The following is a 27,699-nucleotide window of genomic DNA, read 5'->3' on the forward strand; positions in this document are numbered from 1 at the left end:
CCTTCCCATAAACCCCCCAATCGATACCTCATCATTTGATGTGAATGCCTCAAGCATTCGCAGCACATTAGGATCGCTCGGAAGCTTTTCAAATGATCAAACACACACCGAACCGATTCGCAATTGATTCACATTTAGAGGCCACGCCCACAAAATATCAAAACATTTTGATGTTCCTGCAACCCTTGCCATAACCTGAGTTTGCATGGAGAATTTCTCCACAGACGTGCAACCGCACTGTAACCGGGAACTTGGTTCGTCGTTTGTGGGCCCTTTTACGTTGATGAAATGTTACCGAGACTCTCAAACTGTGGAATGGATGATTTCAGCAAACACTATCTGGTGTGCGTCTATTCTAACCACATAGTCGAACCACCACAGGAATGGAGGTGAAGTTCTTCCATAAACATTAAGGGGGCTTTACACGCAACGATAACTCGTAACAATTCATTGAACGATTTATCGCTCCAACAAATCGAAAGAGTAGAGCACTGTTTACACGCTACGCTAAATTGTAACGATTTCTTGTCAAATGTCACCCTACACCGACCCCCCAGTCTTTATAAAAGCTTTAACCATGGAGGAAGTAGTGTTGCTGTCGCTGTACATCGGTTGTTTGGTGAGAAAGGTGAAGAAGTCGCGAAAACCATTAAAACCATTGAAATTGATGCCGGCCGGCATCAACCATCCACTCCAACTCCAATCCCAATAAATCGCTACAATCTCCCGTTTACACACAACGATAAATTGTAACAATCTGATCGTTACGATAAATTGCTACAATGTATCGTTGCGTGTAAAGCCCCCTTTATGTAACAAATAAAAGCAATGTGAATCGTTGGCTCTACGATACCAAAGTACCCGTTGTGGAGATGCTGATTCGTAGTTGCTATGAAACACGTCGAAACTGGTGACAACATTAAAGGGTTAAAAAAGGCAACTACAAATCGTTTCAGGCGCCATCTGTTAATCGGCAAAAGTAATTTTATACGAAAACTCATGTAAGGCGAAGGCTAAAAGCTCTTCACCGACGCCAAGTAGATTAAATTTGCAGCAAGGAAAAATTATTCTTTATAGGTTTTGCACGGCTGCGACGCCTTCAATCACACCTCGCCGCAGGACACCTGGGTCGTTGAACTTCCAGCCCTGCCAACATGCACGCGCAAATCTCCACTTCCCTTGCAAAAATCACCCCATCGGCCGCTCACCAACACAAATCAGCGGGTGCCGGTGTATTGTCCTTTCGCCGCAGGGTTACGGTGGATTTAACCTCTAAACTGCCCTTCGCCGAATCCTTTCGTCAGTTCCGCGATATTCTGTCCGCGTTCCAGTGAAAGTGAGAGGTTGTCCGTCGGAAGTCGAGCCCCCAAAACTCTGAAACGATCGCTCGCAACGCCTAAAAGGAGGCAAGTGGATTTCTTTCGCCCGCGGTTTTAAGAAACAGCATCAAAATTAATTACTCAAAGTATCACAACGCTATGTCGCTTTCGGCGATAGCGAAGGTAATTTGCTTGGGATTTAATGTTTTTTCGTGTCGTTTGTTTTGTCACTAAGTGTTATGGCCTCCTGCTCGGTAAATGCGGTGGAAAATGGAGGTCCTGCGGTCTCGGAACACCGCAGGGAAGCAATCAAAAGGCGATGACAGTGACCGCGGACGGGCTGTCACCGGGTTGAATGTCAGCTGCGGGGCGCAAGTCCTGGGTGAAATGACCAGCCTCAACGGGAAAGTCACTGCCGGCTTTCTCAAATGAGATCCTGCCGCGGGTTAATGACTCCCGAGTTGACCAAGAGCAGGTGCTGACGTTACTTCTTTGGCCAAGTAACTGCTCCGGGGATGCTTCTGGGAGCACCTGACCTGCTGCGACTTTCAACCCAGGAATGACTCATTCTATGGAAAAAGTGAAAACTGAGAAAGGATGTAATGCGCGATTCATTTATGGTTGCCGAAGATTTGAGCTACAATCTGGAGCTCTAGTTTCCCGTTAAGAAAATTCCAAAACATTCAGTCTGATTAGCCGAATAAAAAGGTGGAATTATGACTCATATCAACACGCAGTTCCCGAAACGAGGGATCAATGTGGATCCCCCTCGAGCTTGCCTAATGGGCGAACTAATAGCATTCATGCCTATACAGGCGGATTACGATACTTCATAAGGTGCATCTCTTGTGACCCACGCCTTCATTATTCCAGTTTTCCCGGAAAATGTGTGTTTGGAAAATGACTGCAGCAGCTCCTTTGCATATACAGTTCCCGCTCGAAAATTGGAAAATTTTTTTGGCTAATTCTTATTTCTCGTCTCGTAGTCTGAGAATTTCATACAAGATTAATTATGGAACGCCTTTTTCAGTGAATTTAGAATGTACAGGGTGCGGCAGCATAACTTCCTTTTTTCAAAACTCAATAAAAACTATTGTAAGCATCGGAAAATATTTGTTTATTTTTTATAATATAGGTACATGTCTAAAGTTTTTATTTACATTGTTTGGAAGATCAAATCTGTTAGGTGATGTCCCCCATTCTCCATACATTGCGTAAACCGATTTCTGGCGTTTGTCATGACTCTTGTTAGCATAGCAGGTGTTATGTTGGCAATTTCTTCTTGGATGTTGGTCTTCAAATCTTGTAGGGTTCTTGGACGGTTCACATAAACACGGGATTTCAATAAACCCCATAGAAAAAAATCACCAGGGGACAGATCCGGAGAGCGTGCCGGCCATTCCAAATCGCGTCTAATTGAGATAAGGTGCTCTGGAAACTGTTCCCTCAAAACAACCATCGATGCTCTTGAAGTGTGTGCTGTTGCACCGTCTTGTTGGAACCAAGTGTCCCCCAAATCCAAATTTTCTAGCCGTGGGAAAAAAAAATCTGTAGCATGTTTACATACCGGTCCGAATTCACTGCCACTGTCACCTCATTTTCCTCAAAAAACCAGGGACCAATAATTCCAGCTGAGGAAATTGCACACCACACTGTGACTTTGGGTGAATGCAAAGGCTTTTGATGCAATTCTCGAGGGTTGGTGTCAGCCCAGTAGCGCATGTTTTGTTTGTTAACCGACCCACACAAATGAAAATGGGCTCCATCGCTAAAAAAACAATAGCACCCTCGGGAACGATATCAAGAAGAAGCTCACACGCGTTCATCCGAGAATTGAAGTCACGTTCTGAAAGTTCCTGTACTATCGCCATCTTATAGGGATGAAAATGAAGATCATCACGAAGAATTCTTCTCACAGAACGATCGGATAGTCCAAGGGCAGATGCGTGTTTGCGCGCAGAACGCCGTGGCGATCGCAATATTGACGATCTCACTGCTTCAATGTTCTCAGGTGATCTAACGGGCCGAGGGACTCCAGTTCTTCCTTTTGTCGCACTTGTAGTTTGTCTGAATGTAGTGACCCATGTAACAATTGATTTGCGGTCTGGGACGGGAGCCAACGGGGCTAAATTAGAGCAATTCCGAAATGCACGCTGTGTTGCAATAACCGAACCGCTTGAAAAGTAAACCTCAACGGCAAAGGCACGCTCCTCACTATTCCAAAGCATGATGGCGACTGAACCGTGTCGGGACAAAACTTTACAGTATCCCCTCTTGAACGAAACCACTAGCGCTCCGCTATGACATCAACTAACTGAATGGCGCGCATTTTAAAAAAGGAAGTTATGCTGCCGCACCCTGTATAAAACACAGGAAGTATAGGAAGTGAAGAAATCATTTATCTTAGATTGCCAGCTATTGCAGACAAGCGGCTACGTATCTAGCATTTTGTATTCTGCTTAGCACGATCACGCGCCCTTGGAATCGCAGCTACTCAATGAATTACCTTTTGATCAATAATGTCGACCCGAGTTCCGAGGAATGAGGAATCCTTTCATTGTGTTTTGTGCCATTCAAAAAACTCATGAAACCCAATGGCGGTAAGAAAATAGTACTGTGACATCACGCATTGCAGTCCTCTCAATATAATTTCCTATATACAACTTTTTTGGATTTTCTTAAGTGGCTAAATATTACTTCTATCTTCTTTTTCTTTAGCCTTTGTCTCGTTCACAAGCGGGCTTGCCTCGTTGCGATTGGTTGCGCCATTTGATCTATCAAAGCCCTGGTCTGGATGCAGTCGCGAGGCATCAAATCCCCATCCACCGTTGCTTCAACCGGCTTTTTGGTCGCTTACCACCGACTTCGAAACTCAGACTAATCTTAGCGAATGAATCCTTGTTAGCGCGAATTACATGACCATACCATCGAAGACGCCTCTCTCGCAATTTTTCCATGATTGGTGCAACCCCAGACCGAGCGCGGACATCCTCATTTCGGATGTGATCAATGCGTGTTACGCCGTTAATCCAATGTACCATCTCCGTCTCCATTACCTTACGACATTGCCGTAAATTTTGGAGACGTTCATTGATACGTCGATCACACAGAATACGTGTGAATTGTGGAACGCCACTTCATCCAGGTTGCGTGTGCTATTCCATTGACTTTAAATCGCTCAATTGGTAGGTAGGTCACTACCACTGCCAATCCCGTTTCATGGGGATCGGTCGACAAAAATTTGGTTATTCAGATTCCATCTAAGACCGTGTTGCATGCAGCGCACAAGTTCTTCTGACATTAGGTGTTGTCTTCGAGTATACCAGATGAGTTCGTGTGGCACACGGTCAAACGCTTTCATCAAATATGGAAATGCAATGTAAAGAGCGTGATGCTTCTCACGGTATCATTCTGCTGGACTACCTATCTTGGGTCATATTGGAACTGTGGTATTTTCTTCCCAGTCAAATGGTGTTCTAGATTCCTGAATAACCATTTTATTGCTTTCCCAACTTCGGTGGCGCTGTCTCTATTACGTCTCTACGAGGTTATCTGTCGCGGGGATTTAATCCAACGGTCTTCTTATGACAGATTGATTTTGTGACCACAATCAGAGCCCCGCTGAGACAAGCACAACCGTACCAGTCTATACTGAGTATATGACTCAGCATTCATATTAGTTGATGCAAGACCTACCTAAATCTCTAGCGAACTATGGAGTTCGGCACCCATGTTGGACAACAACACGTTTGAGGCCCGTAGGTCTCTATTCGCTTGAACACAACCAAAACCCCCCTGTAAAATCCCACTAAGGCCACAGTTAGATACTAGACAGCTACCACACTCCCCCTTGCCCCTCAAGGGAGGAAATCAGTGCGAGTATACACGATTTCAAATTGTTTTGCGCTTGAGCATGAGCGAGATGTAACGAAAATGCGATCAGCTATGTTTGACATACCGCCCGGACTTGCCAATGTATTGGTGAGATTGGCAAGTTTTTGCTTATGTATAAGTGAATACGTGAAACAACTTTTTGCTATATGGGTGAGCACGCCGTAGTACCAGAATAGCAAAAGCTCAATGATCTCTCTCTTACCAATACGATTTGACGAAGATTATGTCTTTTCCTTGTTTGGCGTCTCTGATGTGTACAGATAAGCTTCTGCAAGCACATTCGCAAGTGGGGGGTCATTTTATTAAGGGTACTGCCTATAGTAGATCTACTGTGACTAGGGCGTCAAACGCGACCACCAAGCTGAACGCACATACAACAGGAATTCTCCTGAACTATGTAAATTCAGGAAACTATCCCGGTTCACATGGTACGGTTTCGTGACCTACTGCCACTTCAGATGAGTCTCCGTGCAGAATCGAATTTGATCGCCCTCATTAGCCCTTTGAAGGTAATGTGGTACAGCGTCTCCCGATTCCACCACTATGGAGGTTCTCCTCGGCCACTTGGTTTTGGTTTGGCCGACAAGGTTGCCGCCCATCTTCCTCACCGCCATCTCTGAGCATCGGTGGCGCTGAATTGCTAAAAAAGTCGGCAATGCTTGTGGAAGTAGAGGATGAATAAATTCTTCCGTTGAAATCTGTCCGAAATATTCTCACCATATATCCGTCGCGACTCGTCGTTTCATAAACAAAGTACCGTTCTTGTCATTCATGCAACAGTAGTGTTCGATATTCTATGTTTGTTGGTGTCGGCTTTTGACAAGTCGATACAGATCTCTGTCACCATTCCGAGAGTCAAGTTTATCGTAAATATCTTTGTAATATACCGCACGGGCAACAACGATTGCCTTCTTTGCTTCTTGCAAATTTGCCAATTAGTCTTCGTTTTATCGTCGGGAAACTTAAGGTATATGAGTTTATTTTCACGGACCCTCATTTGAACATCGTCATTCTAAAGCCAAGTATTTCGGCTGATGACTGCTTTCCTGATTTGGTGACCCCACGAGTTGTATAGGCCGCTTTATGGATCGGGTCTTTAACTTGGTTCTACGATTCTTCCACATTTGTAAGGGTTGATAACTGCGTAAGTGAGATCATTTCTTCTTTCTTCGCACGAAATCGCCACTATTTAATACGCAGCGGACCAGTGAGTCCCTCACACTCTTTTATCAATAGCTTGATTCGCAAGATGGAAATCAACGGCCGATGTTGAGGTGCGATGGTCTTATAGGGAACGGCTTTGTAGTCAGGGAGGGTGGTAAAATGTCGGCATCTTATGAGAATATAGTCGATTTGCGTTTTGCTGTTGCCACTATAAAATGTGGGAAGACAAGACAGTGGTTTGATGAATTACAAGGTCATCTGTGTCCGCGAAATCGTCTATACGCTCGCTACCCTCATTGGGCACTCCAAACTCTTTTCCCGCATTGTGCGGGCTACCAAAATAGAGAAGTTTATAGCCATTTTTACCGTGTTCGCGTTCTATGTCGCAGCTTTCGACACCAGACCATTGGGTTTCTTGTAGCATGCAGATATCAATGAGTCTTTTCCGAAGGGCTCTTGTAAGTTTCTCGGTCTTTCCAGGGTGGATGACAATATACAGCGTGCAGACACGTACTTAATTTACTCGGACCAAATTAATTACGTCTCATAAGACGCGAGTGAAAGGGATAGAAATTTGTAGGGTTGAAATCCGCAAAATTTTTAAACTATATTGCTACCGAAACGTTTTAGTCACAGTTGTATAACTAAAAATCAAATCACGCAACTTATATTTGTGTTGTAAATATATTATTTCCGCTTTGTTTTGAACAAATCTTTGGATGGCAATTTTGTTAGAGTTGTTTTTTATAAAATTTGTGGAAAATATTAGTAACAAATATTAAACCACTAAAATACTAAACTACTCAAAAACCCTCGTCAATTTAAACGAGATAAAACTTTCTAACGAGAAATTTACCAATGTTGCAACGGAATACAATATTTTAAATTAAAGGAGAAAACGCGAGTGTTCACTGCCGCGGTTGGAAACAGAAGAGACCGACTTATTTCCATGCGGTCCTTACTGTCCCAACCAACGGCATTTTTTACCGCTGGTTCTCCACTCCCCTGGTGCGTTCAGAAAACGCGTGAGTGGAGAGTTTCGGAGTTCAGCGCCATCTACCCGTCCGCATCCGCAATATCCGAAATAAATTTCGAATGCTGCAGATCCTGCCGCGCCACAACGTCAACCACGTGTTGGATAAGGAAAACGTTTAGCTGTCGAAATCGGTCTATGGTTGGCTTCTGGAATGGGCTCACGCTCCTCGATAACGATTGCGAGGGTCCTCAGAATGCTCCCTTTCTCCAATTTGAGCGGGAATTCCAGCAATATAATGCACAGCCGTTGATCTCGACGAGCAGTACTCCTCGCAACGCTTGATGTCAGAAATACCTTCGATTGACGCTCGACTCGAAGATGAGCTTTTACGAGCAAATCAAAACAGCAGCGGACAAGGCCGCAGCTGAAGTTTCGCCCTTATGTCAGCTGATGCAAACGTTGGGTCTCTCTACCTTGAGGGGTATGGCGCAAATTAAATCTTTACACTTACACATTAGCGTAGATTTTCTATCTAGATCCTTTTATAATTTTGCTGCTTAAAATTATACTTGCCTAGCACAACTACGTCTGAAGACACAACTCAAGTAACAACACGCGCGTCTGTTTAGTATTCAGTGTATTTATACCTTATGTACGTTATGTAGGCTACCGAATCGTCCATCCTCATGTAGGGGGCCAAACATTCTTCGGAGGATTCTTCTCTCGAACGCGGCCAAGAGTTCACAATTCTTCTTGCTAAGAACCCAAGTCTCCGAGGAATACATGAAGACTGGCAAGATCATTGTCTTGTACAGTAAGAGCTTTGACCCTATGGTGAGACGTTTCGAGCGGAACAGGTTTTGTAAGCTAAAAGGTTAAAGAGGACACATGATAGGGCATCCCCTTTTCGTAGACCGTTGTTGATGTCGAATGGTCTTCAGAGTGATCCTGCAGCTTTTATCTGGCCTCGCACATTGGTCAGGGTCAGCCTAGTCAGTCTTATCAATATCGTCGGGATACCGAATTCTCTCATGGCCGTGTACAGTTTTACCCTAGCTATGCTATCAGAGGCGGCTTTAAAGTCGATGGAGAGATAGTACTACTGGTGTCCATATTCCAACAGTTTTTCCATCGCTTACCGCAGAGAGAAAATCTGATCAGTTACTGATTTGCCTGGAGTAAAGCTTCTTTGGTATGGACCAATGATGTTCTGGGCTTATAGGGCTATCCTACTTAGCAAGATAGAGGAGAATATCTTTTAGATGGTACTCAGCAACGTGATACCTCTATAATTGCTGCACAGCGCGATATCCCCCTTTTTACGTATGAGACAGATAATGCCTTTTTGCCAGTCGTCAGGCATTGATTCACTGTCCCACACCTTGAGCATAAGCTGATGAACCACTTGGTCGCCTCCATATTTAACCAATTTGGCTGTACTTCCATCGGCTGCTGGCGCTTTTTAAGCCGATGAATTGCACCGACTGTTTCTTCTATACTTGGTGGTGGCAGTATTTGTCCGTGGTATTCAGTTGGCGAGACCTCCAACTCGCCGAAGTTCTGGTTGTTCAGTAGTTCATTAAAGTACTCAACCCGTCGCTCCAATATGCCCATTCTGTGGAAAATCAGATTTCCAATTTTGTCTCGGCAGGATGAACATCAAGGTGTGTAAGGCTTCATCCTACTGATTTGTTGGTAAAACTTACGCGCCTGGTGCAGTTGCTCCCTGTACTTTTCTAGTTCACAGACCTGTTGGTTCTCCCAGGCTTCCTTTTTCCGTCTGTGAAGTCACTTCCCCGCTCATGATAAGTCTCTGCGCGTGCCCACGTTCTTTGAAAATGTAACATTACTCGGTATGCAGCGTCCTTCCGTTCAGTGGCTAGCTTACATTCATCGTCAAACCAGCCGTTCCGACTTTTTTTGCGGCTGGGGCCAAGTATATTTGTAGCCGTATTCATGATAGCGTTCTTCAGGTGATTGTGAAGATCATTTGTTGATGCTTCATCTCCAGGATCTCTGTTGACTACGGTTATTGCGGCATTCATTTTTCTTTTATAGGTGTTGCGGAGGGCTGTGTTGTGGATGGCTTCAGTGTTAACTTTCACCTGATTGTCAGAAGGGATTCTGGGTGGTGTTGTTATTCGAGCTCGGAGCACCAACGAGATAGTGATCCGAGTCTATATTGGCCCCCCTATATGTTCTGACATTTATCAAGGCTGAGAGGTGGCGGCGTTCGATCAACACTTGGTCAATTTGGTTGACAGTAGTCCCGTCTGAAGAGGCCCACGTATGTTTGCGGACCGTTTTCCGTGCAAACCAGGTACTTCCAACAACCATTTCGTGTGACACTGCTAATTGAATAATCCGCAGTCTGTTATCATTTGTATTTTGATGTAAGCTATAGAAGCCAACGTATCGCCTGAATACCGGTTCCATCCCTACTTGTCTGTATGTATGTATGATTTTAATATCATATCTGAGGCAGGCTGCAAGTACAGAGATGAAGAAAGTTGCGAGTGGCGTGTACATACCACACTGTCACAGAAAAGACTGTAGTTGTGATCGCTAAAAAACGTAAAAACATTTACAAAGGCAAGGGAGAAGATTCAGTACAAAAAGACTTTCAGTGTTACCTGCCTGTGTGTTCTGGTGCTGAACGACGCCGATCAAGTGCCGATCGTCAGCACTTTTATGCAGATACAGGGGATCTCTCCCTTTCCTTCCTTCTCTATCCTTCTTTTGGTGAAAGGAATTTCCTACTTGGAAGCTCTTCAAAACAGGGCAAAGAAAGGGCTAGCCCGAAGCAAAGTGTCAAAATGTTCCTGGAAAATTCTCTGATGACTTTGAGGTATATCATTGCGGGAGTCTAACCTCAGTGCGTATACACATTCACCTACCCTACCCAAGAATATTGAAACTAAAAAAAAAAAACAGAAAATAAATAAAAGACATTTATTCTATTCTGAAAGCGGCTTATGTAAGCAAACAATTTGTTGCTTTTATTTCTGCTAGTTGTAATTTTCAAGTGGTTATTATGTACCCTAATCGCATATAGTGCCACTGATGGATGGTTCTTGCAACCTTAACTTGATGCTGGTGGTGAGGCTACGGCACCTCGTAAGTTTTAGGCCATTGTTTTCCCGATTAGGGGAGATCATTAGACGCCCTTTGGATTTTATGCAAATTGTGATTCAATGCTACCACAATTTCCGAATATTCAGTCACAATAAATTTAATCAGAAAGCAGAATCTAATTCTTTATGAAGGTTTCACCATAAATAGAAAGTTACATTCCTTCAATTAATATTTATTTATATTCCCATGAAACAAAAAATAACAAGCTTTTAATATTTTGTTGAGTCTCCTTTGCTGCTGCTATATGGGCTTCAATTTGGCGTGTCTTGCCGTCGATTGAAGATTTCACTGCATCTACTCTCTATTTGTGGATGTTGATTCCGTACTTGGTTGATTCTTTCCAAAAGCCGTGTTTTGGTTGTGAAGACATTATTAGCCACTTTTTTCTTCATCAGCTCCTAAACGCTTTCCATTAGGATCATATCGGGACTATTACGTGGCAAATCCAACAAAGGGACCCTTTCTTCCTGCAAATACGTTTCTACAAACCAGGCTATGTGGTAAAGGGCACCCTGTCACCATCTACCATTCTGAGTGCCAATCGAATGCCTCGCGGTAATAGAGAGGAAGATGTTACGTTGATTGAGTGACGTAATATGCTATGAGCATATTCGAAATGAGGTCATCTATAATTGCTATGGGGTTGCACCGATTGTGGAAAAATTGCGGAAGGGGCACTTTGATTTTCTTAAACATCTAAGTCAACCGGAAACGACTAAAAGATGGACCGATGGTGATTTGAGAGCCTCTCGACTCCACCCGGACCAACCCTATGGCCGAGCACAATGGGGCATTCGATTAAGATAAGCTTATATTGCTACTGAACCGAACAAAAGCTAGGGAAGGAGATGATACAATGTAAAAAAATCTCGGATCGCTTGAAATATATTTGAAGCAGGTGATTGGAAATCGACAATTTATTCCACTTATATTGTCGCCATTATCCCCTAATTAGCCTGTAGCGTGTTAACTGAACTTATCGCCATTTTCCGTCCCTACAGATAAGGTAACTCGATTTTATCGACAACCAGACAGTCGTGGTATAGCTCATAAATTTCGTTGTTATATAAGCTACGTAATCGTCCATCATTTAAGGAGCCAAAAATTCGGCAGATTCTTCTCTCGAACACGGTTAAGAGTTCACAATTTTTCTAGCCAAGAACCCAAGTCTCCGAAGAATACATGAGAACTGGCAAGATCATTGCCTTATACAGTAAAGGTTTGACCGCGTGGTGAGACGCTCTATGAGGAATAGTTTTCGTAAGCTGAAATAGATTCTCTTGGCCAACGTTTCAGAAGAATAAAAGATTATCAACGTTTTCAAAGTTAGATTCTCTTATCTTTATCGCGCTATTTAAAGTTGCTTGTTTGGTTTTTTTCGCTGATGCTATCCCCATGTATTTTGTCTTAATTTATTATTGTCCAGCCAACGATCTCGCGCCGATCGCCGACTGTTCGATCTGGATGAAAACAGGTTGTGCTTTTCATTTTATTCTTCCTACAATGTTGATGTCAACAGTATGGCCCAATAGTTGGGTGGAGTTGAAGACAATTGTGCCTGTAGCATTAGCATCACGGATCACTTTCTCTAGCGTCGGATTAAAATGGATGCATGATAGGGCATTCTCTTGTCTTAGGTCGTTGTTGATGTTGAAAGGTCTTGGAAGTGATCCTGCTGCTCCTATCTCATGGCCGTGTACAATTTATTTAAAGATATAATATAGATTATTAAGGGCAAAATAAATTATAATTACAGCACTGTGTGATATCCCCCGTTTTACGCATGGGACAAATAATGCCTCCTTGTCAGTCATCAAGCATTAATTTACTGTCCCAAATTTTGAGCAGTCTGGTGTAGCTTGTCCAGTTTAAGTTTGGGTGTAATTCCTTGTGACTTCTGTTTCTTCCATCCTTGGTGGTGGCACTAACTACCCGTTGTTTTTATTTGGTGACCTCCAATCCTCCTATAACCTGATAGTTGAGCAGTTCATCAAAGTACTTAACCCATCTATCTCTCTGTCTCGACAGGATGAGTGTCGAAATGTATATGGTTGCATCCTTCTAAATAGTTAGTAAAACTTCCGCACCATTGGGGTTGGGGTTGCTTCGTGTATTTCTCGAGTTCAAAGGCCTGCTGGCTCCTCCAGCCTTTTTTCTCCGTCTTTGGAGTCGCTTCACCGGCCGACGGAATTCATCATAATGCGCATGCCCGCCTTCTTTGAAAATGCAACATTACTCGGTATGCAGCATTTTCATGTTCCATTTCTAGCTTACATCTATCGTCGAATGAGTCGTTCCGACTTTTTATGCAACTGGGGCCAAGTATATTGATCGCCATATCAATTATGTGAAAATCATTTGTTGATGCTTCACTTTCACTTTCACTCTGTTAGTTGCGGTTATTGCGGCATTAATTTTCCCCCCATAGGTGTTAAGGATGGCTTCACTGTTCCCTCTCTCCTAATTGTGAGAGGGGATTCGAGGTGGTGTTGTTATTCGAACTCGGGGCACCATGCCAACGAGATAGAGATCTCAGTCTATATTGGCCTCTGTTTATTCTCACATTCATCAAGGCTGAGAGGTGGCGACGTTCAATTAGCACCTGGTCAATTTGGTTGAAAGTAGTCCCGTCTGGAGAGACCTACGATTGTCTGTGGAGTGCTTTCCATGCAAACCATTTACTTCCAACAACCTCAGCGTCATCAGCAATTCACGCAAAAGTTTGTTCAAAAGCGTCACGACATTGGTTCACTTTTAGAATTTATGCGGAATATTGTGAGTAGCGAAGTTCCATAGTCATCTGGGCAGAAAAATACCATCCATCTCCGGATCTAATCAAGAAAACAGCGTGCCTTTGTGAGTGTGCTCTAAAAATCTTAGACTTTTGGGTATTCAGTTTCAAATGGTTCTAGTTTGATAGAAAGCAGTTAGTCTGTAGGTAAGCCAATACGGAGCTTAAACTTCCCGAAATACATGCAACCGTAAAGCATGGATGTGATGGGAACCAGTTAACTTCGAGCTTCAAAACAACGAGAATGAGTAGATTGGTATTTATTGCCTGGAATATGAAAAGGCGAGAGAGATCTGTATCGACTTGCTAAAAGCCGTAACGAACGTCCACAGGATGTCGAACACTTCTGTTGCGTTAATGACAAGAACGGTACTTTGCTTACCAACCGTTGAGCCCCGACAGATAGATGCTGAGAATACTTCAAGCAGATTTCAACTGAAGAATTTGCTCATCCTCCACTTCCACCATCATTGCCGACATTTGGACCAGTTCCACCTTTCAGCACAACTGAAGTCGAGGAGGCAATAAAAAGAATGAAATCGGGAAAAGCCACGAGACTTGACGACATTGCATCTGAGTTCTGGAAAGAGAAGAGCTGGGACCCAACACTGTGGCTCAGTGAATTCTTTAACCGGGTTATTCAGGAAGGAAGAACACCATCTGACTGGCAAGAAAGTACCACTGTTCCAATATGGAAAAAGAAAGGTAGTCCAGCAGAATGTTCAAATTACCGTCCGATCCGATTACTTTAACAACCGTATTCACGAAATCGTTGAAATAACCGTGAATCAAGCCGGATTTGTCAAAAACTGCGGAACTACTGACGCAATACAGGCTGCGAGGTTACTCATGGAGAAACACCGTCAGAAGCATCGCCCTCTTTACATTACCTCTCTGGATCTAGAGAAAGCGTTTGACCGTGTGCCACACGAACTCATCTGGTATGCTTTACGACAACACTTAGTGCCAGAAGATCTCGTGCGCTGGGTTCAGTTGCTCTACCACGATCCGAAAAGTAAAATTCGAAGTATGGCGGGTGTATCAAAACTGCTTCGTGTCACTATTGGTGTTCATCAAGGAAGCGACCTCTCACCACTCCTCTTTGTTCTTTTTATGGACACCGTCACATGGGATATCCAACGTCCAGCGCCCTATACATTAGGTAGTTGTTTAGGATATGCGGGATCCTAAGTCCACATCCACATGATGGTGGACCGGACTAAATGAGGAGCAACTTACTCCCACGTTTTCTAGTCCATGGATCCCTAGTTTGGAGCATAGCACCCTAAGCATTAAAAATCAAAAAATGACTGACGGTTTCGTCCAGGGCGTTTTAGTCCAATATAATTCGCAACCTTGTCGTGTTTTGCGATGATAAAAGGGAGCGTTTTTCCACCTGTTGGCACTTTCGGTCACACTGCTCCCCGAGCAGAAGTGAGGCAGCGTCTGATGAGTTGACCCTACCCTGGACGAAACCGTCAGTCATTTTCTGATTTTTTGGCCCTATACATTGCTTTATGCAGATTATGTTTTCCTACCATCTAATAGTAAACATGATCTCGAGCAACTTGTCCAAAAATGGAATGATCGCCTCATGCAACACGGTCCCAAATTGAATCTAAATAAAACTGAATTTTTGACGACCGATCCCAATGAAATAGGCACAATTACTGTCAGCGGCAACGACCGGCCTAGAATTGAGCGATTTAAATACCTTGAGTCAACGCTATCAGCCAATGGAGAACTGCGTTTTGAAATTGCTTCACGCATTAACGCAACATGGATGAAGTGGCGTTCCACAACTGGTGTTCTTTGTGATCACCGTATCAACAAACGTCTCAAATCGAAAATTTACCGTAATGTCGTCCGTCCTGTCGCTGTCTATTGTTCTGAGTGTTGGCCGACTATAAAAGACAATGGATGGCGTCTTGCGGTAATGGAGACGAAGATGTTACGTTAGACTAGTGGCGTGACACGTTTTGATCACATTCGAAATGAGGATATCCGCGATCGTTATGGGGTTGCACCGATCGTGGAAAACTTGTGAGAGAGGCGCCTTCGATGGTATGGTCACACAATTCGTGTAAATGAGAATTCACTTGCCAAGGTTGGTCTGAACATTGAAGTCGATGGTAACCGACCAAAAGGCAGACCTAAACAACGGTGGCTTGATACGCTAGATGGTGATTTGAAAGCCTTGAGATTGCACCCAGATCGGGCATTCGATAGAGACAAATGGCGAAATCGATCACGACGAGCCGACCCCACTTGTGAACGGGAAAAAGGCTGAAGAATATGAAAAGGAAGTGTACTTTCATGTGTTGTGATTTAATATGCTATAAAACGCCACCTTAGGCATTGAATATTGTATACTGTCCCACGTCAGCACTACGTTTAAGCGTTCTCAATCGGTAAAACTTTATTTGGTTATACATTTGCAGCATTTCCTTGAACCCCATGTTCATAAACGGCCCATCTCCTCAGAAAAAGGATTTCCGAAAACATTGTAAAATCAGTGCGGTGATCGAAATGATTGCGGGTCAGTCCCTCGATCCCATTACCCTTGGTACAAAATCCCGGTCGTTGGATGCTTTTGTTCGTATTTGTGCTGTCCCGCTCTTGTAGGCTTGTCACTTGCACAGCATTACGTGTGATAATAATGAAAATGAAGCACAGCCTCAGTGAAAGCTCAGACTGTGCGGATGCCCTATATTCCACAAAGGAGTGAACAAGAGAAATACATTTTATTAAGGTAGGAATAAACTTTACCCGAAATGATTTAATATCTTCCCAAGATGCAGCGTTATCTTGCAGCTGTAATTGCGTAAATGACATTAAAATTGAAATGGAAATTCGAGTTTGTTGCACTCGGTTGTATTTTTCCTCCTTTTCCTTGTGAGATTTTTATTGAATCGGCTCATATATGCTTAGATGTGTTTAACCTCGCATCTCTCACAGTGTATGAACAATATTGGTAGTCTCATTATACGAGGCAGACCCTGCCTAAGATGGAGCGATGGCGTAGGTCAGGACGCCAGACAGCTTTTAGGGATATCGAATTGGTGGACCTCGGCGCAAAATCGGGATGTTTGGAGTTCTGTATTAAGGCAGGCCTAGACCGGATATCGATTGTTACGCCGTTGATGATGATGATAAAACTGAATCAATAGATAAATTCATAAAATGCAACTCAACTCTACGGGAAAATAGATAACAATAACAACTGTTCCCTGCAACACTTGAAAAAATGCCAACAGATAAGAAGACTTATCGCAGCATAAAATCGTAATTACGATAAACAGAATATTTGCAAATCTAAGATATATACTAAGCCTGCACGCATAAAAAGTAATCAAAGGTACAGCTCTAGGCGATGAAATTGTTCACAATGTTGTGTTATTTCTTGTTGCACATTCGAAATCTAAACCTCCGATTAATTTTCCGATAAAATTTATATATAAGTTTTCATTCATAAACAAACCCCTGCGAATTTTGCAAAGGCACAAAAGGTAAGAGAAAAGTACTTGTTTCATATATTGATGATATGTTATCAAAATCATTGCTTATCTCACAAAGTAGATATTTGTACCACGGTTTAAACGTCGCAGCGGATTTATTTTTCTCATATGCTAAATAGCCGGCATATCAGGTTTTCCCGCAAACAAGTCGAGTATTTTAATGTTTAGACCTCGTGTAAGCGGCAAAACCCACCTATCTATTTATTTTTGCGATTCGGAACGTATTTATATCACTTCTTAGTGTCAAGTCGAACATATCCAAGGAAAGGTGTAAATTTGTCTTATTAAAATGTCTTCTATTCCTTCTTCTGAAAAGCCTGTATTGTACTCCTATTGGAGGAGTTCGTGTTCCTGGAGGGTACGCATAGCACTCAACCTGAAGGAAATTCCATACGACATAAAACCAATAAGTCTCATCAAGTCTGGAGGAGAGCAGCATTGTAACGAGTACCGTGATGTGAATCCTATGGAACAAGTTCCAGCACTACAGATTGGTATGTACCCAAATGTTTTGTGTTGTTCAAATGTCCAGTAACTAGGCCAGTTTCGACTAAATATATCTTTTATTTAACTCTTCAGGGTAACAGTAACTTGCAGAATAATATGAATTATATGAAACTGATATTTTGCAAGATAGATAAAAAACAAAAAGATTGCTAAATTAAGATTCACTTGGCTTATCTGCACAACTTAACAATTAACGATAAATCCTTTTAATACTTAATTAATGCATGAAAAACGGAATTAAACTTTTTTGTTATAAATATAAGGTTTTAATGCTTTGACAACTTTTGAATAACTTTCAAATTCCCATTTGCTGATTTCAGATGGTCATACGCTCATTGAATCCTTAGCAATTATGCATTATTTAGAAGAAACACGTCCGCAACGACCTCTATTACCTCAAGATGTTCACAAACGTGCAAAAGTCCGTGAACTATGCGAAATTATTGCATCCGGCATTCAACCCTTGCAAAATTTAATTGTTTTGATTCATGTTGGGGAGGAGAAGAAAAAGGAGTGGGCTCAACATTGGATCACTCGTGGATTCCGTGCCATAGAAAAAGTTCTATCAACATCGGCTGGAAAATTCTGTGTCGGCGATGAAATTTCAATGGCAGATTGTTGCTTGGTTCCGCAAGTATTCAATGCAAGACGGTAAGTTCATTTTCTAAATTAATCCATCTCTGAACCTCTAACTGTTGGTCAATGTGAGCGAATAAAAGTTGACTGGACAATATCCTAGAGTGTAGCAAGTGTCTGCAGCCGGACGGAATAGATCAGAAAAACTAAGATATTTTTTTCTCCCATTTGTAAACATCTTAAAAAGGGTAGTCGAAATGCAGTCAACCAGTTAAAAAGTTGGGCAGTTACTGCAACACACTTTGAAGTCACATATCTCGGAAGTCAGTTGGTTGGTAATCCTATAAGTTCTTCGGTAACTTCTGCAGTAAACCTCCAGATATCCTTTCTATGATTCTTCAAGTCCTTTTTGCCTTTTACCTCTCTTATGCGTAGCTCCTATTCGACGTATGTCCGCAAGAGTTTTATCAGATTTAAATTCGGGTTCCGAGGTGGCTCCTTTTGACATTAAACAGGACCCATTGCTTAACTACCCTGGCTGTGTGTTTTAGGTCATTGTAATAGCAACTGTAGCTGGTATGTACTGGTTTGGTATGTCAACTTAACCTATTTTAGTGACGTTTTCTTCTTCAGCTCTTCTGTCTTATTGACAAACTTTCGAGCATACTCAATTGGTTTTTAAGGCTTTGTGTAAAACAAAACCTTATTAAAATTGATTCACTGTCTGTCTGTTTGCCTGTCTGTCGGTATGTTTGTCTATCACACGCACTTTTCTCCAAAACTAAACCGATCCGAACGAAATTTGGTGAAGAAATGGGAACTATGAAATCCCACGCATTCAGCGAGCGACATAAATTGCAAAGGGAGGATTTAAAAATATTTTCCAGTGGATCGTGTGGGGTATCAAATGAAAGATCTCGGTTAGTACTTTCCGAAACTAATATTAGTTTTGACGTGAATTGTAAAATGTGCGAGTAGTAAGTAAAAATGTACCCATTTAAAGTGAGACAGAACTCATTCAAGCCACTTCAGATGAGTCCCCGTGCAGACTCGGGTCTGATCGCCCTTATTAAGCCTTGGAGCATTCGCCTAATGCATCCCGGCCGGGAATCCAATGCGATACAGCGTTTCCCGGTGCCACCACGTGGAGGTTCTCCTCGGCCACTTGGTTTTGGTTCAGCCGACAGGGTAGCCGGGTGTCTGTAAAATCGATTATACGCTCGCCACCCTCATTGCGCACTCCGAACCCCTTTCCCTCATGGCACCTGTTACCGTCAGCCTTTTCACCCACATGACCATTAAGGTCGCCGGCAATAATAATATAGTCGGCAGCAGGCACGTGCCAAGTCTTTTCATCGAGAAGTTGCCAGAAGGCATCTTTCTCGGCATTAGGTCGACCTGTCTGTCTGTGGTGCGTACGCGGTGAAGAAGTGAATAGTGCGATCAGCTGATATAATGGTGAGCTTCATCAGCCGAAATCAAATCGTTCGACTTCTTTAATGGCATCACGGAAACCCTCTGAGATGGCAACACCAACACCATATTGAGTGTGTGGGTTACCAAACTAGAGAAGTTTATAGCGATTTTAACCGCGTTCGCGTTCAATGTCGCAGCTTTTGGCACCAGGCCATCGGGTTGCTTGCAGAGCGCAGATATCAATGCGCCTTTTCCGAACGCGAGTTCCTCCGTCTTTCCAGTTAGGGTACCAACATTTAGCGTGCAGACACGTATTTGTTTTGTTTGTTTTATTCGGACTTACTTGCTTACGTCCTGACGCCGTCCATGCGTCAAGAACCCTTGCCCATTTCTCGACAGGACCGGGGCCCGTCCTGCCACGTCGACTGACGTGGACGCCCTAGCATTTCTCCGAGGCTTGTGACTCAATCCGATCATCATGTTTGTAACGACATTGTACGCATTTTCTTGCTCGGCCTGTCGCGGGACCTGTCACCAAGGGAGATCTCTTTCCTTATCTCAGCATTTTATTTTGATTTTACTGAGGATAGTAGTTACCTGAGCTTGGGACCAGCATACTATGTTAATAGCATGCGGGGTTGTGGACGTGAGTACATTGAAACCTGCCTATTTTGATTTATGTCATATCTTTTTTCAAAAAGGCTTTAGGCGTCTAACGCTACTGGGACAATACGATCAGCATTGCGATCGCCCGTAGTGATTTTCCTGATTTGACTCAATCACAGCTGAGTCGATTGGTATCCAACTTCCAGTGACGATACAAATCTGTGTGCCACCTTCAAATGAGACTTGAACCGCGACTTTCCATTATGGGCATCCTGTACCTCCCTAGGCACCATATCTGTCGATTTTTCGGGAAACTTGCACTATTCCTCCACTGGATAATGGGTATCGTTCCAAGCCTTGAAGGGACACACAGGTCTTTTGCCTTGCAATCAGTGACCTCATGGTCGAAACCTGAAGCTTGCAGGGAGTATGTCGTGCGAACTAGCCCAATTGCTAAACCACTTAACACAGCATACACGTGTTCAGCAGATGTGAACCTATCAACTACGTCTGGAGTTCACTCCAGACATACATTTGTCGATCACTTCAGAGCCAGACCGGATCAGCGGACTTATAATTTTTACCTCATGTTTCGGCCGACTGGTATGCCAATAGCATCAGGAGCAACCTGCCGCCCATTAGCCGCAAGCGACTCGTTGCATTTTGAGCTAATTGGTGATCCTATATAAAGGCGAAGCAGAGGCTCTTATATAGGATCACTTTTTCAGCCATTCTAGTGAGTACATTGCGGTACTCTAATACGACCCTACTACTCAACCACAACGATGCTAACGCTAGCCTTTTTGTCAGCCCTCTACTCCTTGGCAACGTCCAAAACTGCTCACGCTTAACCATTGACGTTATTTGCTTTTTACGCTAAACCTCCGGCTCACATAAAACTCCGTTCAAATGCATCTCTCTATTAAAATCATGACTCAACGATAGTTTATTATAATTTAAAAGAAATGCGTTGTTCCTATTTCTGTCCTCGATGATTGAGATACTCTCCTAGTATACAATCGATTCCAAATTATTCGTATTTATTTAATAATTATGAATAAATTTATGTGACTTTTTTCAGATTCCACGTAGATCTTCGCCCATATCCAATTATTCTTCGAATTGATCGTGAACTAGAAAGTCACCCAGCATTCCGTGCAGCTCATCCATCGAATCAGCCTGACTGTCCACCTGAAGCAGCCAAATAAGTTCAAATTTCCTCAATGAATTCACCTTTCTATCAATTTCAGCACTAGCTTTGATTATGGGGTATCGGATCCTTTATACTAAAGCTTGAATAAGAAAAAATGAAAGTTTCACCGTTTGAAATATTTGTTCTGGAAAAACCGATACAAAACTCGAATATAATTTTGTTTGCTTATGTTTCCTATTGCAGTGGTTTTCAACGTTTATAAAGTTGCAAAGTTCGTGTGTCTAGCATACTAGAAAAGGAATCCTTAATAGGATGCAAAATAATTTAAATAATTATTGTAACGTTTGTTATTATTATACACTCAAAGTTGTAAATCTAACTCATATTTTCAAGTAATTTTCCTTCCTCCGATCCTAAATATTTAGTGCTGGAATTGTTGAAATGTCGGTTCAAAAAAGCGAAAATAACACGCAATGCACACTATTTCAGGAACAAAGTCCTATGAAAGATAGAAATAGAAAATGAAAATTGAATGTGAATTATTTTTACTGAACCTTTTAAATTGCTTTTCTATGATATAACTTCTTGAACCATCAAAACTCAGAACGGGTTATATAAAGTTGAAAGATCGTCGCTTCTACTCGAAATAATCTTTCTATATGATCCCAGTAATTATAAACTACTATCAGTTATTATGATTAACTTGTTAAGTTAGCATTTCTTTGCTTTTAAGCTGTAAGGATTGCAAAGAGTCATTAATATATTTGTCTACGAGCGTGAACAATAATTCCCTGCGAAACAAAACGATAATTAGGATCTAAATTCTGTTCATTCGTTAAGACTATGGATATTAGAAGGTTTGTGATTTTATTTCTTATTTAAGTCAAAAACTGCTTCGAGGTATAGTAATATTTCTGTAAATTATGAATTGCATTTTTATTACATATTCCCGCTTATTTTCTGAACAAGTCAGACAAATGCTGTTATGAAGTCCTTACCAGTGAGCGAGTGAATTTCAAATTAGAAGAAGTCTTTCGTAGTTACTCAACGCTCACTGCGCATTTACTTAATAATGGATTTTAAACATTCCCTTTTTGACAAAGAAAGAATGAAATTATATGCTTTCAAAGTGAAATATATAGTTCGTAAGTAATTAATTACTAATGTATCGTTATTGTGTGTCTAGGAAGAAATTTGTGCACAAAACTTTTGAGAATGAAAAAGAACTAAACTGATTGGAAGCCGCGCTTAGATTTTTCAGGGATATCCAGTCTAAGATGTAGATTATTGGTTTTATGAAAATCGACCCATTTCATTATTGAAAAATTAAGTAACTCCTTCACGTACAGTAATATGGTTTCAGTTATTTCAAAGGGAAAGGAAAGTCTTCAAAATCATTACAGATTAGTCTTGTTGTTTGATTCCTTTATCGGTATAGCTACCAGCTTCGAATCAAAGCAAACATTTCTAAATTTTAGATTTGTGCAGTAGATAGGTCACATAAAGTCAATTTTGCGTAACTCAAGAAAACGAATCAATTGCTCTGGTACGTTTAAATTTTGGTTGTTTAAGCAGTTCTCCTGAGTAGAAAAACAACTCCTTCAAATACATTGTACATTTAGAGCCTGCTTTCTATTCCGGCGAACTTTTAATGCTGTCAATTGCATTTTGGGTTGGTTGACCAATAATCGTTCCGAATGGCACTACATAATGGATATTGGAAAAAGTGAAACAAAGACTAATCTTACTTGATGAACTATATTTATAGAAACAAAACAAAAACTGAGTACAAAAGATAATATTTAAAATACATAAAAACAGGTATAACGAAAAAGTCAAGTCAAATTCACTGAATTTAAAATTTACAATTTACTAAGTGTAATTGGAGTATGAAATTTCATAATAGATTCTGAAATAACAAAGGTGTAATAAATTACTTTATGTAGTAACTACGAATTGGCCTTTTATTTCAATTTAACAGGCATCTCAATTTCAAGCGTGCAGTAAGTCGGTTGTCTTATCTTAGAAGGGCATGACGCTCACTTATGGCACTATTGATGTGCTAGGTGAGGTCCAAATGACAATTCAGAGTAAATACTACCAATTATGAGAAATAATAATAATAATAATCGTTGGCGCAACAATCCATATTGGATCAGGGCCTTGAAGTGTGTTAGAGCACTTCATTCAAGACCGTAACGGTACACTAGGAGGCAATGTGGTCAGCATTGCGCTCGCCCGAGATTATTACCCTGATTTGACTCAGGTACTCATTCACAGCTGAGTCGACTGGTATCCGACGTCAAATCACGATACAAATTCCACTGCCACCAGTGAGATTTGAACCGCGACCTTCCGTATGCCAGCCTAGTGCTCTAACCACTGAGCTATCCGGACACTTAATTATGAGAAAGCTAACCCAAAAAGCTGAAAAGTCGTGAAAATTGACCGTGCAGGTCCGCCAGTACCCAAATGCAGCCCAACCAAAGTGCTCCATCGGCACAAGTTTATTTACCTAGGCAGGTTTGGAAATATGGTCCTTTGAGCACTTTCATCAGTGATTATTATCAAACATAGCGACTACGGCCTTACGAAGATGGGATGAAAAATGTCTGATCTTATTAAGAGATGGCGCAGGAAGTCTGATTTTTTACTGGCATTCCATAACTCTATCTCTGATTAGCTTGCATACCAACTTTTGTGGACCCGAAGTAGCTGTGCTTGAGTTCGGACGTGTTTTAAATCAAACCATCACACGCATTTGTCAACTTCCGGCCGTTGAGTTTTCTCACTTCGCAATTTTTTCGAAAGCAGTGCACCGCGTCGATCAATAGTTGTTTTCCCGTTCAAGTGGTGGTGTTCCCGTGTTCAAGCAATTTTTTTCTTTGGTCACCTTTTGACAGCTGCCACGTCGCTTTTTTTCGCACATTGTGGGGTTCTTCTAGAAATGGGTGTTTTTAAGATTTTGTGTGAAACAAAATGTAAATGAGCTAATGTAATTTTTTTAGTAATAGTATGATTTTGATCAAACTTGGGGATAACCTGCTTTACACTATAATCTATATTACTACTTATTACTTATAACTCTAAGATAAACTTAAAGGGGGTTTTTGCTCAATTTTCCCAAAAGTGTAGTAATATAATACTATTAACTTACTTTGAGCAGATGTTGATATGGGGAGCAAGACCTGGACACCATATAAAGGCATCTTCATGATTTTTTTCAGTTTTTCGATTGGGTAGTTTCTGAGAATGGATCCATTCAAGAAATCCTCACTTTCGACACCTCCCACGAAATTTCGCGCCAATCCGTATAGCCTTTTCTGAGGAAAGTTCGTGTGACAGACAAACAGAAATTGAATTTAATAAATTTGCAAAACAAAACCTTAAAAAGGTCAGTCCAGTCCGCGGCTACGCTTCAGACTTTTCTATTTCCCGCCATATGCAAGAACAACAACCATGTGTCCTTTGATCATGATATGCCTCCTTCAGTTCACTTTTCTCTCCCGCGGATGGGCCAAGTCCTGCTCTCTGAAACCATGGAAATGGATTCAACGGCAACCCCTCTCCGCAACCAATCTCCCCAATTAAGTTCGATGCTATATGACCCGTCTTTCTCAAGGCGCCACATCCGGCCCTTGTCGAATGGAAAAAATAAGAAAGATGGCAAGATCGGCTCTACATCCAGTAGAGCTTGTGGACACATACAAAAACCTAAACCTCCGCAATATCTGCAAAGTTGAGGGCAATGGTGGCAATGGCCGTGTAATGAGAAAATGAAGTTTATTCAAATAAACCTTAATCATTGCAGGGTCGCTCGGGATTTACTTGAGCAGGCGACGTCCGAATCTGAGATGGAAATCGCCATCATAAGCGAACCGTATAGACACCGTCACGGTGGCACATGGGTCACAGATTCGACTGGTGGAGCGGCGATATGGGATTGACAGGCCATACAATGTACTGCAAGTCAGGCAGCTAGTGACTTTGTGTGGACGAAAATAAGTGGTGTATGTGTATACATCTGCTACGCCCCACCAAGTTTGATACTGTCTGAATTCGAGCAAATGCTTGATAATCTTGTTCTCGACGCGAGGGGACGAAGTCCAAAGATGATTGCTAGTGATTTTAATGCTTGACGGCCCTAGAGTGGGGTAGTAGGGAATCAAATGCTAGGGGGCGCAGTTTATTAGAAGCTTTCGCGCAGATGGACATAGTTTTGGCTAACGAAGGTGCTGTGAACACCTTTCAGAAAGGAGAGTCAGGATCGGTTGTAGGCCGATTCAGCGAAGCAAGAGGGAGTGCTTTAAGGAGCTCTGCTCAGAAGCGAACCCGTGGGGGTGCCTACAGAATCGTGATGGGACGATTCAGAGGCCGTTCATCTCCGCAGATCACGTGTCCCACCCTCTTGTTAAATCATCCAGGGGTTATTCCCCCAGCAAGAGGAGAGCACCGACACATTCCAATCACCAGAGACGAACTGTTGGATATCTGCGGTAGAATAGGAGACAATAAAACGCCGGGCCTGGACGGAGTACCGAATAATAATGCTAATTAAGCTTGCCGTGAAATCCAGGCCGGACATGTTCGCTGAGTTGTTCGAAGCGTGCATGTCCGAAGGAATATTTCCAGCGGCATGGAAGCGACAGAAGTTGGTACTTCTGCCTAAGCCAGGTAAACCTCCAGGTGAACCAACGTCATACCGACTCATATATCTTTTGGACACGATGCAGAAAATGTTAGAGCGGGTAATCTACAGGGGGCGGCAGCATAACTTCCTTTTTTCAAAACTTAATACAAACTATTGGATGCATCGGAAAATATTTATTTATTTTTTATAATGTAGGTACATGTCTAAAATTTTTATTTACATTGTTTTGAAGATCAAATCTGTTAGGTGACGTCCCCCATTCTCCATACATTGCGTAAACCGATTTCTGGCGTTTGTCATGACTCTTGTTAGCATAGCAGATGTTATGTTGGCAATTTCTTCTTGGATGTTGGTCTTCAAATCTTGTAGGGTTCTTGGACGGTTCACATAAACACGAGATTTAAAAAAAATCACAAGGGGACAGATCGGGAGAGCGTGCCGGCCATTCCAAATCGCCTCTAATTGAGATAAGGCGCTCTGGAAGGTGTTCCCTCAAAACAGCCATCGATGCTCTTGAAGTGTGTGCTGTTGCACCGTCTTGTTGGAACCAAGTTTCCCCCAAATCCAAATTTTCTAGCCGTGGGAAAAAAAAATTCTGTAGCATGTTTACATACTGGTCCGAATTCACTGTCACTATAACCTCATTTTCCTCAAAAAACCAGGGACCAATAATTCCAGCTGAGGAAATTGTACACCACACTGTGACTTTGGGTGAATGCAAAGGCTTTTGATGCAATTCTCGAGGGTTGGTGTCATCCCAGTAGCGCATGTTTTGTTTGTTAACCGACCCACACAAATGAGAATGGGCTTCATCGCTAAAAAAACAATAGCACCATCGGGAACGACATCAAGAAGAAGCTCACACGCGTTCATCCGTGAATTGAAGTCACGTTCTGAAAGTTCCTGCACTATCGCCATCTTATAGGAATGAAAATGAAGATCATCACGAAGAATTCTTCTCACAGAACGATCTGATAGACCAAGGGCAGATGCGTGTTTGCGCGCAGAACGCCGTGGCGATCGCAACATTGACGCTCTCACTGCTTCAATGTTCTCAGGTGATCTAACGGGCCGCGGGACTCCAGTTCTTCCTTTTGTCGCACTTGCAGTTTGTCTGAATGTAGTGACCCATGTAACAATTGATTTGCGGTCTGGGACGGGAGCCAACGGGACTAAATTAAAGCGATTCTGAAATGCACGCTGTGTTGCAATAACCGAACATCCGCTTGAAAAGTAAACCTCAACGGCAAAGGCACGCAACTCACTATTCCAACGAATGATGGCGACTGAACCGTGTCGGGACAAAACTTTACAGTATCCCCTCTTGAACGAGACCACTAGCGCTCCGCTATGACATCAACTAACTGAATGGTGCGCATTTTAAAAAAGGAAGTTATGCTGCCGCCCCCTGTATAATAGATTACTCCCGATTGTTGAGAGCCAAGGCGGCCTTTCAGATCGGCAGTATGGGTTCCCTAAAGCCAGATCAACCATTGATGCCATCAAATTGGTTACTGGCTTGGCCGAAGATGCAATTCACGGAAAGGGTAGTACCAGCAAATATTGTGTGGTAGTATTCGGCCAACTGGAATCTAATACGAAAATATATAGCGAAGGTTGGTATTCCCGCCTATCTCGCTGCTATCGGCGATAGTTATTTAACTGAAAGGAGGCTCTGGTATGACACCGATGATGGACCCCAGGAGTACGTTGTTTCCGCGAGTAGCACACAGGGCTCCGTATTGGGCCCACTACTGTGGAACATCATGTACAACGATGTACTTATTCTCTTTCTTCCGGGGGCCGCAGTTGTGGGTTACGCTAACGAAATAGCGCTGGTTGTTGTCTCAAAGCGAACGTGGGAGGGCCACGGCATGCCTCTAGGTTACTTATAGCCAGGATGGTGACCTCGATCATGCTCTATGCAACCCCAGTTTGGACACAGGTTTAAATTGGAAACCTCATGCGAGTGTCCAAATTGCAATGGAGTCCC

At 42.4% G+C, this 27,699-nt stretch overlaps 1 protein-coding gene across 3 annotated transcripts; it reads left to right on the forward strand.

Moving 5' to 3' along the window:
- The first annotated feature begins 1,202 nt into the window (after window positions 1–1,202).
- LOC119650856 (probable maleylacetoacetate isomerase 2) lies at window positions 1,203–23,011 on the forward strand. Of its 3 annotated transcripts, none has more exons than XM_038054007.1 (4): window positions 1,203–1,502; window positions 17,114–17,291; window positions 17,625–17,955; window positions 20,984–23,011. In XM_038054007.1, the coding sequence occupies exons 1-4, from the start codon at window positions 1,479–1,481 to the stop codon at window positions 21,108–21,110; spliced, it is 660 nt and encodes a 219-aa protein (XP_037909935.1). In that variant the 5' UTR covers window positions 1,203–1,478; the 3' UTR covers window positions 21,111–23,011. The 3 variants fall into 3 exon arrangements, with proteins under 3 accessions (XP_037909935.1, XP_037909936.1, XP_037909934.1); XM_038054008.1 differs by lacking the exon at window positions 1,203–1,502 and adding an exon at window positions 16,943–16,972; XM_038054006.1 differs by lacking the exon at window positions 1,203–1,502 and having other exon boundaries at window positions 17,000–17,291.
- Window positions 23,012–27,699: the final 4,688 nt, after the last annotated feature.

Source organism: Hermetia illucens, chromosome 3 (assembly GCF_905115235.1).
Source record: "Hermetia illucens chromosome 3, iHerIll2.2.curated.20191125, whole genome shotgun sequence".
NCBI classification, from domain to species: Eukaryota; Metazoa; Arthropoda; class Insecta; order Diptera; family Stratiomyidae; genus Hermetia; species Hermetia illucens.